Source organism: Hevea brasiliensis, chromosome 8 (genome assembly GCF_030052815.1).
Source record: "Hevea brasiliensis isolate MT/VB/25A 57/8 chromosome 8, ASM3005281v1, whole genome shotgun sequence".
Classification (NCBI taxonomy): domain Eukaryota; kingdom Viridiplantae; phylum Streptophyta; class Magnoliopsida; order Malpighiales; family Euphorbiaceae; genus Hevea; species Hevea brasiliensis.
In genome coordinates this window covers 8,760,060-8,777,382 of record NC_079500.1, presented here as the reverse complement: position 1 = coordinate 8,777,382, position 17,323 = coordinate 8,760,060, and the positions used below count along the sequence as shown (strand labels likewise).

Genomic DNA, 17,323 nt, shown 5'->3' with positions numbered 1-17,323 from the left:
AAAAAGTAATCAGAAAATAAATTTTCATTTTTGAGCTCCATATGACTAAATTCTCATCCATTCTTTTTCACAAAAAGGCCTAAGACTCTAACGCTATACTTTTCATACCTTTTCTTTGAGTCTTGGCTTCCATAGTCTTTTTCTCATTTTGGATTTGTCTTGGAATGCCTTTGAGTATCTTTTCTTCTTCGATGCAACTTCAAAGGTTCTTTATGCATAAGACAAAGAATCTACACATCACTTTAAGGTTAGGTTAGATAGATTCTCTTTGAGTTTTGTTATCATCAAAATCAATGCTCATTTTGAGCTACACGGGGTCAACATTGTAGGCCCCGCATGGGTATTATAATTGTTGTTGTGGGCCTGAGGCCCAGTGTATTATTGTTGGTTCATTTTTTTACAGGAGAGTTAGGTCCAGTTATAGGAAAAATTCTGTCAAAATTTTAGCAAAACTTTAGGATTTATTTTGATTCTATGGCTTAAATTAATTATTTAATTTTGTCAGTCTTTTGATAGAGGTCAGTGTGTATATTTAGGTGATCGATGCAGCCATCTTCTCCTTCCGCTTGATTAGTCAGAGTATGTTGTACTGCCTCTGTGAGTTGGATATTGATTATTTTTGTAATTTCAATATTAATTATATATCTGGTATGCTCATATATTTTATAAATATTTAATTATGTACATAACTAATTAATATAAATATTAATTATATATCTGGCATGCTCATGTGACATATTCTTTTTTATTTTTTTTAGATGTTGCATGTGACAATGGAGTAATAAAGATAGATTACTTCCCAAGATTGATCAAAATTTGATCATGATGTTTTAGATTGTAAATCCCTTTTATTTCAGGATTCTAATTTGTTTTTATTCTGGGTAAGGCAATAATATTTTAGAGATAAATATATAGAAATCAATATAATAATTATCTATCATACTTAATTTTTTAGACAGACCTTATTTGGTTGGGAGTAAATAAGTTAGGGAATTGTAAGTTCTTGAAGTGTAAAAAAATGATTTCTTTAATTAAGAGTAAGCGTCCACTTTCTAAAAAGCCCACTTTCTAAAAAGTAAAAGATAATTCTTTTCTTTTACTTAGATAACTTATCAGAATTCGATAACTTATTTCTTGAAAATAGAGTTTTCAGGAAATGGTTCATTTGAACCAAACAAGTAGTAAAATACTTTTTGTCTTTATGATATACATTTATTGTTCTAATTAATAATTCTTTTATATTTATTAAAATCTTAGTTTTAGTGACTAATATTATTAATTTATCACTAAAAATTTTCATCCAAAATTTACCTTTTTCTTTATTACAAATGTAGGGGGAGGGGGAGTATGCAGCTACCTGGAGTGGTCTCGGATCGCTAATTCAACGGCTGGATCGGCCGGAATTTAGCGGCAAAGTGGTGAAAAACCATCTTTCTCTCTCTGTTTCATGCGTTTCCGATGGCTATTAGCGGTAAGGCTAGTCAGAAAATACTTCTGGATTGACGGTGGGTTGATTGGCAGTGGTGGGGTAGCGGAATGGAGGTCTAGATTGCAAGAAATGGGAGAGAGAAGTTTTGGCCTTTGCATTTCTTTCTCCTCGCTACTAGCTGCTGTGCTTCACCTAAGCAGCACCATCGGATGTTGTTGGTGCCGTATGGAGTCTTGCCAGCCAGCGCAAGAATGGCAGGGGAAGGGGAGGTAATGGGAGAGGAGGAGGAAGAAGAAGTCAACAATAACACAAAATTAAAATTAAAAAAAATAATAATATATATAAGTTTTAATACAATCAAATTCGATAATCAAAATGAAAATTTAAAATTTTAAAATAATTGCATGAAAAAAAATATTTAAATAAATTAATAATATTAAAATTAAAAATATTTATATTTTAAAAAATTTCAGTTGTTAGGGTGTTAGTCTGATTTGTGTCTATATATATATATGGAAGAAAAGTATATAGTCTTGATATAACTTAAATGACAATTAACTATAAAATTTAAATGATAATTTACTTTTCATAGTTGAAATCATATATTGCAAAAGGCTTATTTTTGGCCTTTAAAGAATGAGTTAATAGTCGTAGAAATCCTTTAAATTTTAAAAATAGATCAAATAAGTCAATTTACTATTTGAATAATAAATAAATCTTTTTAACTTTTAAAAATAGGCAAAAAAAATAGTAAACTATAATTTGCCTCTATTAAAAATCTAGTCAAGATCGTGCACAAAAATCTTTTAGTACACAGTGTCTTCATCATTAATACTGTGTATCTGATTTGTAACATCTCAGTGAATATTTACTACGTCTTTGAGCAGGTTGATATGTTGATCTTTTTCAAATGATTCAAAAAGTTTTTCTATGAGTTCATCATCTTGGCATATTTTCTGTAAAGAAGTTTCTTGAATCATTTGGTAAATAACAATTTAGTTACTTTGATTATAGTTGTTACAACTAATTAAAATTGAACTATAATACATATAATTTAAAGTTTTGACTATAATTATGAAAATATTAAAATTTTTAATTTTTTTAATAAATTTTAATAAAAAAATTAAAATTAAATCAGACTCAAATATTTGAATAAATGTGATTTGTTATATTTTATTTGGCAGAGTAGGTGAGCAACAGTACAAAAATAAAAGCTGTTATTAGGTCAACTAAAGTTATTTTATTTAAGGCAGCTTGCGGACCAGAGACATTTTAGTTCAAAAGTCTTCCAATGTGAAAGAAAACAATGGAATCGTTGTTCTTTTCTTTGTGTTCCATTAGTAAATTAAAAATGCACATAAAAGCAACCGACAGTCGGTCGTGAGGTTTACGCTATCTCTTAATTTTAGAGTCAAAAGGGTAAAAAAAAAAAAAGTTAAAGTGAGGAGAAAAAATAATTTTATTCTCTTTTCACTGTTTAAATAAAAGGAAAAAAATAAAAGAAAAATAATTTTATAAACAATATAATCTCTATTTAAGGAACAAATATTTTCAAACTTTGTTTTGTGCCACTACTGATCCAGAGCAGATGGAAAACAGAAAATCCGATTCCATTCGATTTTCTGTCCGAATGCCGAACGGGAAAGATCTTCCACCGCGCTGTTTTAAATCTAAAACTCTAGTGAAGGCTATCCACGAGGCAATTCTATGGGACTGTAATATTCCAGTTACGATACAGAAATTATATTATAAGGGGGAGCAGCTACAGCGGTGGAAGACACTTGAAGACTACTCAATTCAAAACGACGATCGCCTCGAATTGAAGCTTGGATTTGATGACACATCGGTATTTATCCAAAGGATTCACCAAATGAGTTCAAACATTTTTCGCATGTGCCGAGGGGAATTTCTCTCCGAAGATACTCTTCAGGATGACTGGATAACGATTGAAGAATTGTTGGCAATTGAAACAAAGGAGGAATCGGAGAATCTTATGAGTTCGTATTCTGTCCCTGCGACTTTGGTTATGCTTTACAGGTCAGCAATTCCAGAACACAAAGCCTATGCTTATGCTTTGATAGTGTTTTCCATGGAAAAAATATCGAATTGTCCAAATGTTTCTGTTGATAGATGTATACATTTAGCATTAGAATTTTGTGCTTGGCTTAGTACGGTACATGGTGATCCTCTGTATCAGCCATGGCGGGCTACTCTAAAGCAGTTGTTGGAAAGAGGTAACCTTAGTGACCTACGCTCAATTTTCCAAATTAGACACTGGTTTATTGAGATGGCAAATACCTTAAGCCTCCTATTGAGTAAGATGCAGGAATCAAATCCAAACTCATATCCAATCCCACTCATTGAGTCATTGAAATTTTGTTTTCGTGAATTCCAGGTATTTTCATGCGTATTACGTAATGCAATTTGTGGTATAGATAATGCCAAAGAGAAGGATAAGTCTATAGTTGATTTATTGTCAACAGGTATTAAAGGTGTATTTAGTTACCTGTTGAATAAAATGGAGAATAATCTTAGACTTATACCAGAGACAGCAAGAATATTCGAAACAAGTGGTTGGTTGCATTCTGTTTCGATTGTGTATCTGGACATTTTGAAAGAGCTAAACAGCATTTCTCAACTTTGGGAGAATGAACAAAAGCAATTTCAGCATGTATTAATGAACCAGCAGATTTCACTACAGCTGATACTTGAAAAAACTACGAGGAAAGATGATTATCATTGGCTTCTTAAGCACAATGATGTGATTGATTCGAAATCCAGGATGCATTTAGTTACGATGATGATGATCCCTGAGGAAAAATTACTCGATGCTGAGTTCTACAAGCCACTCATTCACTGGTCTAGATTTCTAGACGAAGAGTTGTATGAGTCATTGAAAAATAACAATATTACCAGTCCTAAAAAATTGCAGGATTGGTTATACAAGTTATGCCAAGCTATATTCAAACCGCAAAATCTCCTCTTTCTGGCGTGCTCAAATGATCCTATGAAGTTCTATCCTAATCCCGGTAAGATCATATCTTTTGATCCTTGCTATGAATAGCATCCACAATTGTTACTTGTCCTGCTTTTTTCCTTGAGAAATGATTGATGTAAGCTTTTGTAACAAATTTATCATATATTTAATTTATGAGATACTATTATTAAATATACAATTCAAAACCCCATAGTGCTAAGACAGCAGCTCATTGGTGGATATTCATATTATTAAATATTGCAATATATACTTTGATTACTGATTCATTAGTGTAATGAAGAATTAGGCCCTTAGTGTAGTGTAAGGAAATATTTATGCTAGGGTGTGTACATTAGGTGTGTCCGAGTGAGGTCCTAAGTATTGAAGTTTTGCATAGGGTAATTAAAATTTCACAGTTGAGTTGTGTCGAAATGTGTTTCTGGGTTTAATTTAAAATTACCGTTGGATTCTATCCTGTTCATATGATCAAATCATAATTAAGTTTGTGATAATTTACTATTTAAGTTTGTGATAATTTACTATCATTTCGTAAAACTACCTTGCCCTGCTGTTAAGGATAGATTCTTTTTTCACTTTGATATATATGCAGAATTGAAGTTAGAACCATTACACTTCGACTGTTTTGAATTTTCTGGTAAGGTGATTGCATTGGCATTGATGCATGAAGTACAAGTAGGTGTTGCCTTTCATCGTGTGTTTCTTTTGCAACTGGCTGGAAAGAATATTTCTGGAGATGATGTAAAAGATGCATATCCATCTTTTTACAATAACAAGGCTAAGGAACGTTTTGCTGATCATCAAATTCGAGATGACTTCATCAAGTATATCTCTGAACAAATATATTTTTTCCGAAAAGGCTTTGACAGTGTTTTTGGAAAATCAATCATCGAACTGTTAACTTATTGGGGAATAGATCTTGATGATATTAACCTGGTGCTAAAAGGAGACTTAAATCTTGGATTTAATTCTTGTGAGAGAACGCATGTGAATCATGGCAACAATGAAAGTGAACCTCTGATGTCCCAGTTCCTGAAGGTATGTGCTTACAGAATTTCCATTGTGTTACTAAAGCATAACTATTTTTTCCTATACGTTTTCAATACTTATCAAAGCTCTGAAAATTGATTTCAAAATTTTATTACATGAGTTGCTTTAGTAGGGGAATCTTCTTTGGAAATAAAGAACTTGTTTTCTCATCTTTCTACAGCAATTATAGGCTTTTGGACTTTTCTTTAGGACCTTTCAGCAATTTCATGGTTTTATTATAAATGTTGCAAATGTTTTAAAAGAAATGTTCCGGGATATCAAGTTTCATTAGCATAACCATGATTATTACTGCAATTTCTATCAAATTTTAATAGAGATAGTTTGTTGAAATTTGGCAGATTAATAGACAAAGACTGAAGATTACGAAGTCAAAGTGGCAAAAGGATGGTAAGAAGCTGGGAAGAGGGGGTTTCGGAGATGTGTACAAGGGTTATGCTGCTGGTGGTTTCTTTTTTGCCGTAAAGGTAATAAAAATTAAAAATAAAGGAGAAATTGACAAAATTAACCAAGAGGTTAATTTATTGTGTCAATTCAGTCATCCAAATATTGTTAAATATTATGGCACTGAAGAGGAGGAGTCAACGGTCAATATTTTTCTTGAGCTTATAAGTACAGGCTCCCTCCGACAAGTATATAAATGTTTTAAACTGAAAGATTCCCAAGTGTCCCACTACAGCAAACAGATACTGGAAGGTTTGAAGTATCTTCATGAGCGAAAGGTAGTCCACAGAGACATTAACTGTGCAAATATATTGGTGGATGAGAAAGGATGTGTGAAAATTACGGATTTTGGATTGGCAAGAGTGGCTGAATTAAATAGTCTTATGAAGTCTCGGCATGGGACAATAAATTGGATGGCCCAGGAGGTTATAAAACAGGACAAAGAGTATGGATTTAAAGCTGATATTTGGAGCTTTGGCTGCACCGTCTTGGAGATGTTAATCAGGAATATTCCATACTCTCATTTGAAAAATTTGAATGCAAATCTAGAATTGGAAGTTCAAAAAGGGTCAATTATAGATCATCTTCCTAATTATTCTTTGTCAGAGAATGCACTAGATTTTATCAAGCAGTGTCTGAAACGCAATCCAAATAAGCGTCAAACTGCTGATGAGCTTTTGAAGCATCCGTTTGTGAACGATTCTGGCTTTTAGTTTTGTCAAATTACAATCAACTCGCTAAAATTTCTTCTTCAGATTGAATTTTTTAAACAAACGTTTGAGTGTTTATGAGCATTTCTTCATGTTGCTTCCCTTTTTGTTTTTTTTTTTCGAAAAAAATGCTAGCAGAGCTTGGTTATGAACTTGCAGAGAATCAAATCATTTTGTAACATCATGTTTATAGGTTGGTGTATGCTGTGTTTGTATAGAACTGTTGGTCATTCTTTGTTGTGTTTGTAATTGTAAGGGGTTTTTCATTAACTGGTGGTTATAGTTCTAGGTGGCTGCAAGGGGTTAGGGCCTGGTGGCTCTGTTTTCCCCTTACCTATTTCTTCCTTCTGAGTAAATCTTTTGCATATAAAAAATAATTAAAAAAAAAAGGTTCTGAACTGTATTTGGGCATTGGCTTTTCCCCGGGATTATCTTCTTTAGCAATTTTATAATGTAGTTGGCAAAATATTTTCATTATTTTTATTAATTAAATATTATAATTAAGTTAATTGTTAAAATTAAAATTAATGCAAAAATTTGAAACTAAATTGATAAAATTAAAATATTTTGTTAAAATTGAAAAACTTATAAAGGTTTGTATTTTTTTTTAATCATTTAGCCTTATAAATTTATGTTAACAAAAGTGAGAATATAACAATTAAATAAGAAATTAAAAAGTTGTGAATGAGTATGAGAAAAGTGAGATTTATTATGAAAAATTTACAATTAAAATAGAATTTTATAATTTTAGATCTTTATATGAATGCAATATTGTTATTTATGTTTTCTTATATAATTATATAAAAAAAAATAACAAATGTTTACAAAAAAAAATCATCCTAAAACAAATTTAACATGTTGTTTAAGAGTTTTGGCCAACAAATATCAATATTAATATATGCAAATAGTAAATTATATGTCATCGAACACCGATTTTTACCAGTTGTATATTGATACATGTATTTCATATACATATTTTAGAATAATTTTATGTTTATTTTATTTTTAATTTTTATTTTAGTTATGCATTAATTTTAGTTTTTTTTTTATAATTAATTTATAAAATTTTCATATTTTTAATAGGTTAAAAGGTATTTTGAAAATTAATAGTGCAAGTGGAGATAATTTAAAGTGATTTGAAAGTCTAAGTTGTGAAAAAATTGAAAAAAATTTGCTTAAGAATCACAAATAGAGATTTGCATACCCTGCACCATCCCCATGCTGCAGGGCACGCACAACAAAGAAGCTCATGGCATGTCCCATGCTCGTAGGGCGTACCGCATTAGCTTTATAGGGAAACTCTTCTTCCGAATTCAACATGGGGCATGCCAAGAAATAATGAATTCAGTACAGGGCATGTTGAATGGCACAGGAGCATGTACTAAGTTGGATTAATTTTTTTTTTTTTTTTATACCTCAATACTTTTATATATGTTGTCTTTATTCTCTTTTAGTTTATTCTAGAGCAGATCTTTGGATACATATATATTCAACATTTTCTCCTTTTAATCATAAAGAGTGAGAGAGAGAGAAAATAAAAAATAAAAAATAAAAGAAAACCAAAACCAAACTAATCAACCAAAAAACCGAATTAAAATGCGTTGGTTTGATTTTTCGCTTATAATGATAATGTGCACACCCCTAATTAAATTGTAATCTTTTCTTATACAATTACGCTTATAACTATAACTATATATATATATATATATATCATAAAATTATCTATACAATTACAATTAAATAATCTTTTCTTTCAACATGATATTGCTTTTAATAATGAATAGAAATTTCAATTAAGAATTTATAAAGGAAAATTGAAAAATAAAAAAAAAAATTGAGAAATTAGAGAAATGAACATGTTGAAAATTAATTTATAATAACATAAATGATCATTATTAAAAAAAATGTGTATGTAAGTTATATATAAATAAAGAAATGAAAAATATAAAAGATCAAAAATGTGTTATAAACATTATTGACAGTTATAATTCTTTTATTATTTTTGGTATTATTGATATAATTACATTTGTTTTAGTGAATATATATATATATATATAGAGAGAGAGAGAGAGAGATAGAGAATCCTTTACTTTCTTAACTCGATCTACTTATAGGGAAAGTAGAGAGTGTTGCATATTCTTTGGCATGTTCCTCTAGGTGGAAGCATATTCTTTAATGAGGGGGCATATTCTTTTAGCTATTTATTTCTTTATTACCAAATAGGAAGTGGACATCCTTTTATTGTATCAGTTGCCCTTTGCCCCAACGCAAGTTATTCATGACTTGTGCATGGGTAAACCTCTTTGTCTTGAACCAAGCTAGATGTAGCCCACTCGGATGCCATCCGTTAAACTAAATTGAACTCGTACGATTATGTTCTTTGGGAATGATACAAGCCTATTAAGGTTGATGGACATATGAACGAGGTTGTATTGTTGTGGTGAAGAGGATGTGATTTTCAATTTGTGTATGTAAAATATAAAGTGATAAATAACAACCCATTTAATGTGGCAATTATTATAATTGAACATGATTGACATAAGAGACTAATCAATCTTGGGAGCTCAAGATACATACAGAGAATTCTGAGCAATGTAAAGGTTAATAGTAAGGAATTTCGAGTTTAATTAAGAGCTCTCATTTTCTTTATTGCATTGGAGAAGTCGTCATGACTCTTTAAGGAGTCTTCATAGGTCTTCCTTTTATATTTCGATGCATTGTGGCCTTTAGAGCTCATAGCCCTCGCATTTGAAGCTTTTAGCTTTGGTCTTAGGATCTATTGGCTTTGAAGTTTGGGCACTTGAAGCTTATAATTTTTTAAGTGTGGCACTTTGACCATTGGAGTTCTTTAGCCCTTAATTTGGAGCTCTTGAGCTTTTAGAGGAGCACCTTTGCTTTTGAAAGTGCACTTTTGTTCTTGGAAGAGCAATTTTGCTCTCATAAGAGCACATTTACTCTTAGGAGGGTACTTTTGCTCTTGGAAGAGTGTTTTTGCTCTTTGAAGAGCAATTTTTTTTTTCCTTTTCTTATTTAAATTTTGGGACTTTCTTAATTATTAAAACCTAGAGCTTTTTTAGCATTTAATATGATAAGGACATCTTAATTTCTTCCTCTTGTAAGTTTTGTACTTTTAAATTTTGGAATATAAGTCTATCTCTTAGATCTATAGGCCTTTAACTCTTAGATTGTAGTCTTGAACTCTTAAGATCTTATTTTAGGACCCATAGGTCCTATTTTGGGACTCATAGGTCTTATTTTGGGACCCATAGGTCTTAAATTCTTAGACCCTAGGTCTTATTTTCTTAGACCCATATGTCATAAATTTTGAGACCCTAGATTTAGGACTCAACCATAGGTCTTAATTAAATTCTTAGACCTTAGATCTTATTTTCTTAAACCCATAGGTCTTAAGATTTTAAACTCGTAAGTCTTATTTTGAGATCCATAGATTTTAAATTTTAAAGCTGTAGACCTTATTCTTTTTAAGAGCTTTCAACTCTTAAATTTTGGATTTTAGAACTCTTAAGCTCTTAAAGGGAGCTTTTTAGCTTTTTCAAGAGCTTCTTTATGCACCATTAAGGAATGCCAATATTCCAAGTATGAGCTATTTATGGCTTGTGGCTTAGAGTAGTTAATTACATTTTTTGTTTTTTCTTTTACTTTAACATTTTAATTTTTGTTGTTTTTATGCCTTTAAGACTTTAGGTCCTGTTTAAGGACCTTCATAATTTTGGGAAGCTCATAATCTTCTAGGTTTGAGTAGCCTAACAAAATTTCTCAAGCACTTTGGTCTTCATGACATTTTTCTATTTGTAGAGATCTTGTCTCTTTAATTTTAAGAGCTCATGGCTCTGCATATGAGTACTGAGGCTTTAGGAGCTCATGGTTGTTTTGAAGATCGTCTAGACATCATCTAGTTAAGCAGTTTATACTCTTCTAATGAAAATATGCCATGAAGAAGAATGTCAGCTTTTCATATTAAAGAGATAAGAAATTTAGAACAGCTTTAATGAAAATGTAGCTTTCCTTCCCTTTAGTTTTAGGGGCTCGAAGCTCTGAACCGGGGTCTTAAAGCCTAGAGTTGAAGAGCTTTGGATGTGGGGCCATGAGGCCTGGAGCCGAAGAGCTCTAGGTGTGGGGCCATGGGGCCTGAAGCTGAAGAGCTTTGATGATATGATACATGGGCCTCTTATTCTGTTGCTCAATGGCATGCAAGGGCCTTGGAGCTCGTGGCTCCCGACGGCTAATGCATGGACCTCTTATTGTGTTGCTCGCTTGGAGCGTTATCGTCTCCCTTTTTGGTGGGCACTCTGGTCTTGGAACTCGTGGCTCAATGGCTGATGCATGGACCTCTTACTACGTTGTGTGCAAGGGCCCAGGAGTGCATCGTCTCCCTTGTAGTGGTCACTATGTCCTTGGAACTCGTGTCTTAGTGGCTGATACATGGACTTCTTACTGTGTTATGCGCAAGGATCTAGGAGTGCATTGCCTCCATTTTGTTGGGCACTTTTGCCTTAGAGCTCGTGGCTCGGTGGCTGATGAATGGACCTCTTACTGCGTCATGCGTAAAGGTCAAGGAGTGCATCGTCTCCATTTTGGTGGGCACTTTAGCCTTTGAGCTCGTGGCTCAATGGCTGATGCATGGACCGCTTATTGTGTTGCTTGCTTAGAGTGTAAAGGCCTTGGACTGTATCGTCTCCCTTTATGCATCCTTTGTCTTTGATAGTCATCTGCAAAAATAATGCTTGCACAAAAATGTTTGTGAAGATAATCTCATATGATACATATTGTGAATTTATTCAACATTTCTCAATAAACAATATAATAGGCCAAATATATATTACATAGGTATAAATTCTGATTTTGGTCAATAGTAAAAGTCGTCATGCTCTAAGGAAACTTGGAGGTTGTTAGCATAATTACAGCAATTAGCATGATTATAGGAGATTTGTGTAGCATAATTACAGCAATTATTATTCTTATCTAAATTAGCTCATATTCTCATGTATAAATAGATGTAATATCTCTGTAAATAAGAAACAGACAAATACACAATTCTTTCCTTCATTACTTGTATTCTTTCTTCTAACATGATATCAGAGCCGTAAAGCTTTTATTTATAGTTTCTGGGGTCTCTCTCCTCTCTCTACAACTTGTTTTGGTTCATTCTTTCATTCCTATTATCATACCATTTTTTTTTCTCCTTATCTTGTTATCAATGGAGAAATCTGATATTTCAAAACCTATTGCAACAGTTCTGACTGGTTCCAACTATAATCTTTGGGTTCAAGAAATGAAAAGTTTTTTGATAGGTCGTAAGCTTTGGCGTATTGTTACCGGAGATATCACTACGCTGACAAGAGAGAACGATAAAACTGATGCAAAATTTGCTGACCGTCTTGAGAATTGGGATAGTAAAAATCATCAGATCATTACCTGGTTTCGCAATACCTCTGTCTCGTCTATCCACATCCAATTTGCTAATTATAACTCTGCAAAAGAAATCTGGGATTTTTTGGCTAATCGATATCAGATCACTGGACTTGCCCACTATTATCAGTTGTGGACTACTCTTCATAATCTGAAACAAGAAGCAGGTCAATCTGTGAATGATTTTCTTGCCTAGGTCCAACCCATATGGAATCAAATATCTCAGGCCAAAATCAATGAAGATCATCTTCATCTCATTCAAGTTCTAATGGCTCTTCGATCAGAATATGAGGCCGTTCGAGCATCCCTGTTACATCGAAATCCACTCCCATCATTGGATACTGCTATTCAAGAGATTATTTTTGAAGAGACTCGTCTCAGTTTGGATAAAACTCCTTAATTTGAAACTGCTCTTGCAACTACTCAATCCTCACATCAGAAATCTGGCAATCAACTTTGTAAGAATTGTAATCAAATTGGTCATGCTTTTGCATTTTGTCCTACTATAGAATACAGATATTGTCATGGTTACGGTCATATTCTTGAACATTGTCCCACACGCCCTCCAAGACCAAAAGGAGGGCATTCTAAATTCAAGAATGTCTCAATGCCTGGATCTTCCTCTGTCACCGCTGTTGCTACTACTGAGGGTTCTACTGTGATCACCAATACCATGAGTGATCTTGAGGCACTATTCAAACAGGTTATCTCTTCTAATTCTCCTGCTGCCATGTCTGCCACTCGGGGTAATTCTTATTGGCTTTTTGACTCTGCATGTTGTAATCATATGACCACTAATCTTAAATTCTCGTCTTCTGCAAAACCTGTATCTTCCTTACCACCAATCCATACTGCAAATGGTACTAAAATGAACATCACACATACTGGTTATGTGTCTACCTCAAATCTTCATCTCCCTGACACCTATTATATCCCTAATTTGGCACTCAATCTTATTTCTATTGGTCAGTTGTGTGAAAAAAGGACTAAATGTCATTTTTTTCTCCCCATGGTGTCCAGGTACAGGATCCACAAATGGGATAGATTCTTGGGGAGGGTTGCAGAGTAGGTCAATTATTTGAGCTTGCATCTTTACATCTTCCTCAGAGATTTGTGTCTGCAGCTACAATCCCTAATTCCTTCATTCACCAATGGCATCTTCGTCTTGGTCATGCTTCTGCCAGTAAAATTCAACCTTTAATTTCTTGTAGATTATTAGGATCTACTAAGTTTTAGTCATTTAATTGTTTAAATTGTCAGCTTGCAAAACAACCTGCATTATCTTTTTCTCATAATAATACTACTTCAGACACTCCTTTTGGTTTAATTCATTCTGACATTTGGGGTCCTTCTCCTATTTCTTCAATAGATGGTTTTCATTATTTTGTGATATTTATTGATGATTATTCTCAGTTTACTTGGATATATTTTTTGAAACATCGATCTGAGTTATCACAAATTTACATCACATTTGCAAAAATGATTAAAACTCAGTTCTCTTGTGACATTAAAATTTTCCGAACAGACAATGCCATGGAATATCGGGATTCTTCTTTACTTCAGTTTCTTAGTCAACAAGGCACCGTTGTTTAACGTTCTTGTCCTCACACCTCTCAACAGAATGGGTGAGCCGAACGCAAGCATCGTCATATTCTTGATTCTGTACGTACTCTTCTTCTTTCTGCCTCATGTCCAGAAAAATTTTAGGGAGAAGCAGCTCTTCATGCTGTTTATATTATTAACCGTCTTCTACCTTGGTTCTTTATAATTTATCTCCTTTTGAAAAGTTGTTTGGACAATCTCCTGACTATTCCATCCTTAAACCTTTTGGATGTGTTTCTTTTGTTCTTTTACAACCTCATGAACATACCAAATTAGAACCCCGTGCTCGTCTATGTTGTTTTCTTGGTTATGGCATTGAACACAAAGGGTATCGTTGTTGGGATCCTGTTTCTAATAAGTTACGTATCTCTCATCATGTTACCTTTTGGGACAATACTATGTTCTCTTATCTTTCCAAATTTCATCACTCTGTTAATACTGACTCTCTATTTTTCACTGACTCCTCCAAAGAGCTGTTTCCAAGTCCTGATCCAGGTAATTGCGATGTACTCAATATTAGCCCAACTACGCCTTCCCCTGTTGAATCTGCACCAGTTGTTGATCCAGCACCTGCGCCTGCATCTCCTCCTAGCACTACTCTTCGTCGTTCTACCCGTGTAAGAGAAACTCCTCGTTATCTTTCTGATTTTCACTGTTACTCTACTCTTGTAACCCTTCATAAGCCTCGTTCTTATCGTGAGGCAAGTACTGACCCTCTTTGGCAGCAAGCTATGACTGACGAACTTCAGGCTTTAGAGAAAACTCATACTTGGGATTTAGTTGATCTTCCACTAAATAAGACCCCTATTGGTTGCAAATGGATTTACAAAATCAATACCCATTCTGATGGAACTATTGAACGCTACAAAGCTAAACAATAACCTAAAACACCTATATAAAATGAGTGTGTCACAGATGCTAGACCAAAAAATAAAGAGATTGCTAAAATTGTAAAGGAAAATGCTAAACTAAAATAAATTAAGCTAAGTCATTATGTCTATTGAGTTGATTTGGCTGATGTTGTGTGTTCAAAATAAAGTCTTGCACCTCTATTCATAGAGTTGGCATGTTGGGTTGCTAAGTCTATTGGATCAAATGTGCTTGGTGACAAACCTACTGCATCAAGAATTACTCATTACATTAGCGTTCTACACCATGATTTAACTATTGCACCAAGTCTTCTTAAGGGATGTTTGCTTTACCTGTTGGGTATAGCTGATAGCTGATAAACACTCAAATAGGGGTTAAATTTTAACAACCGTCCTTAAACTTATATTGCTGTAACATTACAATCCTTCAATTTAAAAATATAACATAAAACCCCCTCAACTTCCAAATTTTGCACAGTGAAATCCCTCCAACTTCCAATCACTGGTTTTCCAGTTAAACGTTGACCTGATCAGTTCCAGCGTAATGCTTAGTCATCATTTCTCTTTCCTCTCTCAAGCCATGTATAAATTGAATCCTTCTACTCTCTATAGAGAAAATAATTTTTCATGTGTAGAGAGAATAATTTTACACTTTACATAAGAAATAAAAGAAAAATACTAACTAAGCACCACGCTGGATCTATTCATATCAGTATTTAACTGAAAAATTAGTAATTAGAAGTTAGAAGGATTTTATTGTGCAAAATTTAAAAGTTGGAGGGGTTTTATGTTACATTTTAAAGTTGAAGGACTATAATGTTACAACTATATAAATTCATGGATAGTTGTTAAAATTTATTCCCCAAACAGGTGAACTAGAGTATTTGGCAAATTTAAAAAAATAGAGCTGATGGCTTATGGGTAATTGATATGATACCCATCAGCTGCAATTTGTATTAGCTCTATTTTTAAAGTTATTTCTCATCAACTGGTAGCTGATTTGATTTTATTTTTTATTTAGACCATATTATCCTTTTTCATTTAACTCGAAAATTAATATTATTAATGCTTTTATCTTTTTCATTTATAATTTTAATATCTTAATTTGAGCATTACAACATTGTTAAAATATTTTTTTATTAATAACATAAAATATAAAATATTTATTTATTATGAAAAATACATTTTTTTACATCTAAGATCAGACCTTAATTCATCAACTCATATATCTCCCGAATCAACAGTCTCCTTTCCACTAATATATTTGCCAAGCTGCCAAAAGATTTTCTTCTCAAATCATCTGCCATCATATTCACCTTACCTGGGTGATATTGAATGGTACAGTCATAATCCTTTAGAAGGTCCATCCATCTCCTCTGCCTTAGATTAAGATCTCTCTGTTGGAAGATGTACTTTAAGCTTTTTATGGTTAGTGTATATCTCATACACCTCACTATATAAATAGTGCCTCTAGATCTTTAATGCAAAAACTACAGCCGCCATCTCTAAATCATGAGTAAGATAGTTTTGCTCGTGCCTTTTTAACTGCCTTAAAGCATAAGTCACTACTTTACCATGAGGCATCAAAACACACCCCAAGATGACTCTGGAAGCATCATAATACACTGTATATCCTTCTTCACTCGCAGGCAATGTCAGCACTAGAGCTATAGTTAAGCATTCCTTAAGCTTCTAGAAGCTTTTCTCCCACTCGTTTGACCAAAAGAATGGGACATTCTTTAGAGTCAACAATGTCAGAGGAGCTGCTATTTTAGAAAAATTTTACACAAAACGCCTATGGTAATCTACTAGACCCAGAAAACTCCACACCTCAGTGACTGTAGTAGGCCTAAGCCAATCAGTTACTGCTTTAATTTTCTTGGGATCAACCTGAATACCTTCACTAGATACCACATATCCCAAGAATGAGATGCTCTCTAACCAAATCTCACATTTTGAAAATTTAGCATACAGTTGATACTCCCTTAGTCTGCAACACCATTCTTATTTGCCAAACATGTTCTTCCTTGGTTCGAGAATACACCAAAATATCATCTATGAACACAATGACAATGCGATCCAAGAATAGCCTAAACACCTTGTTCATTAAATCTATAAAGGCTGCTAATGCATTAGTGAGTCCAAAAGACATCACCAAGAACTCATAATGACCATACCTCATCCTGAACGCTGTTTTTGGTACATCTTCGCTTTTGATCCTCAGCTGGTGATACCCTAACTGTTGGTCTATTTTTGAAAATATCTGATCTCTTGCAGCTGATCAACTAAATCATCAATCCGAGGGAGTAGATATTTATTCTTAATTGTCACTTTATTCAGCTGTCTATAATCAATACACAACCTTAAAGACCCATCCTTCTTCCTCACCAATAAAATGAAAGCACCCTAAGGTGAAGTACTTGGCCGAATGAAACCCTTGTCCAAAAGCTCTTGCAATTGCTCCTTCAGTTCCTTTAGCTTTGCTGGTCTCATCCTGGAAGGTGGCATAGAATTAGGATTCATAGCTGGCATAATATCTATACAAAACTCTATCTCCCTATTCGGTGGCAACCTAGGAAGCTCCTTAAAAAATACATCCATGAATTCCCTGACAACAGGTACCTTCTCCATATCAATACCTTGAATAGATGTGTCCCTCACTAGTGTCAAATAACCCTGATATCCACTCCTCAACATGTTTTTGGAGCTAATGGCTGACACTAAGTTGTATGGAGCCACACTTATGTCACCATCAAAACTAAACTCTTCTACCCTAGGTATATGAAAATACACCTTT

At 33.4% G+C, this 17,323-nt stretch overlaps 1 protein-coding gene across 1 annotated transcript; it reads left to right on the top strand.

The window, feature by feature from the left end:
* The first annotated feature begins 2,983 nt into the window (after positions 1-2,983).
* On the top strand, positions 2,984-6,644 carry LOC131182266 (E3 ubiquitin-protein ligase UPL5-like). Its single transcript, XM_058151208.1, has 3 exons — positions 2,984-4,458; positions 5,017-5,462; positions 5,813-6,644. The coding sequence occupies exons 1-3, from the start codon at positions 3,018-3,020 to the stop codon at positions 6,626-6,628; spliced, it is 2,703 nt and encodes a 900-aa protein (XP_058007191.1). The 5' UTR covers positions 2,984-3,017; the 3' UTR covers positions 6,629-6,644.
* The last annotated feature ends 10,679 nt before the right edge of the window (positions 6,645-17,323 follow it).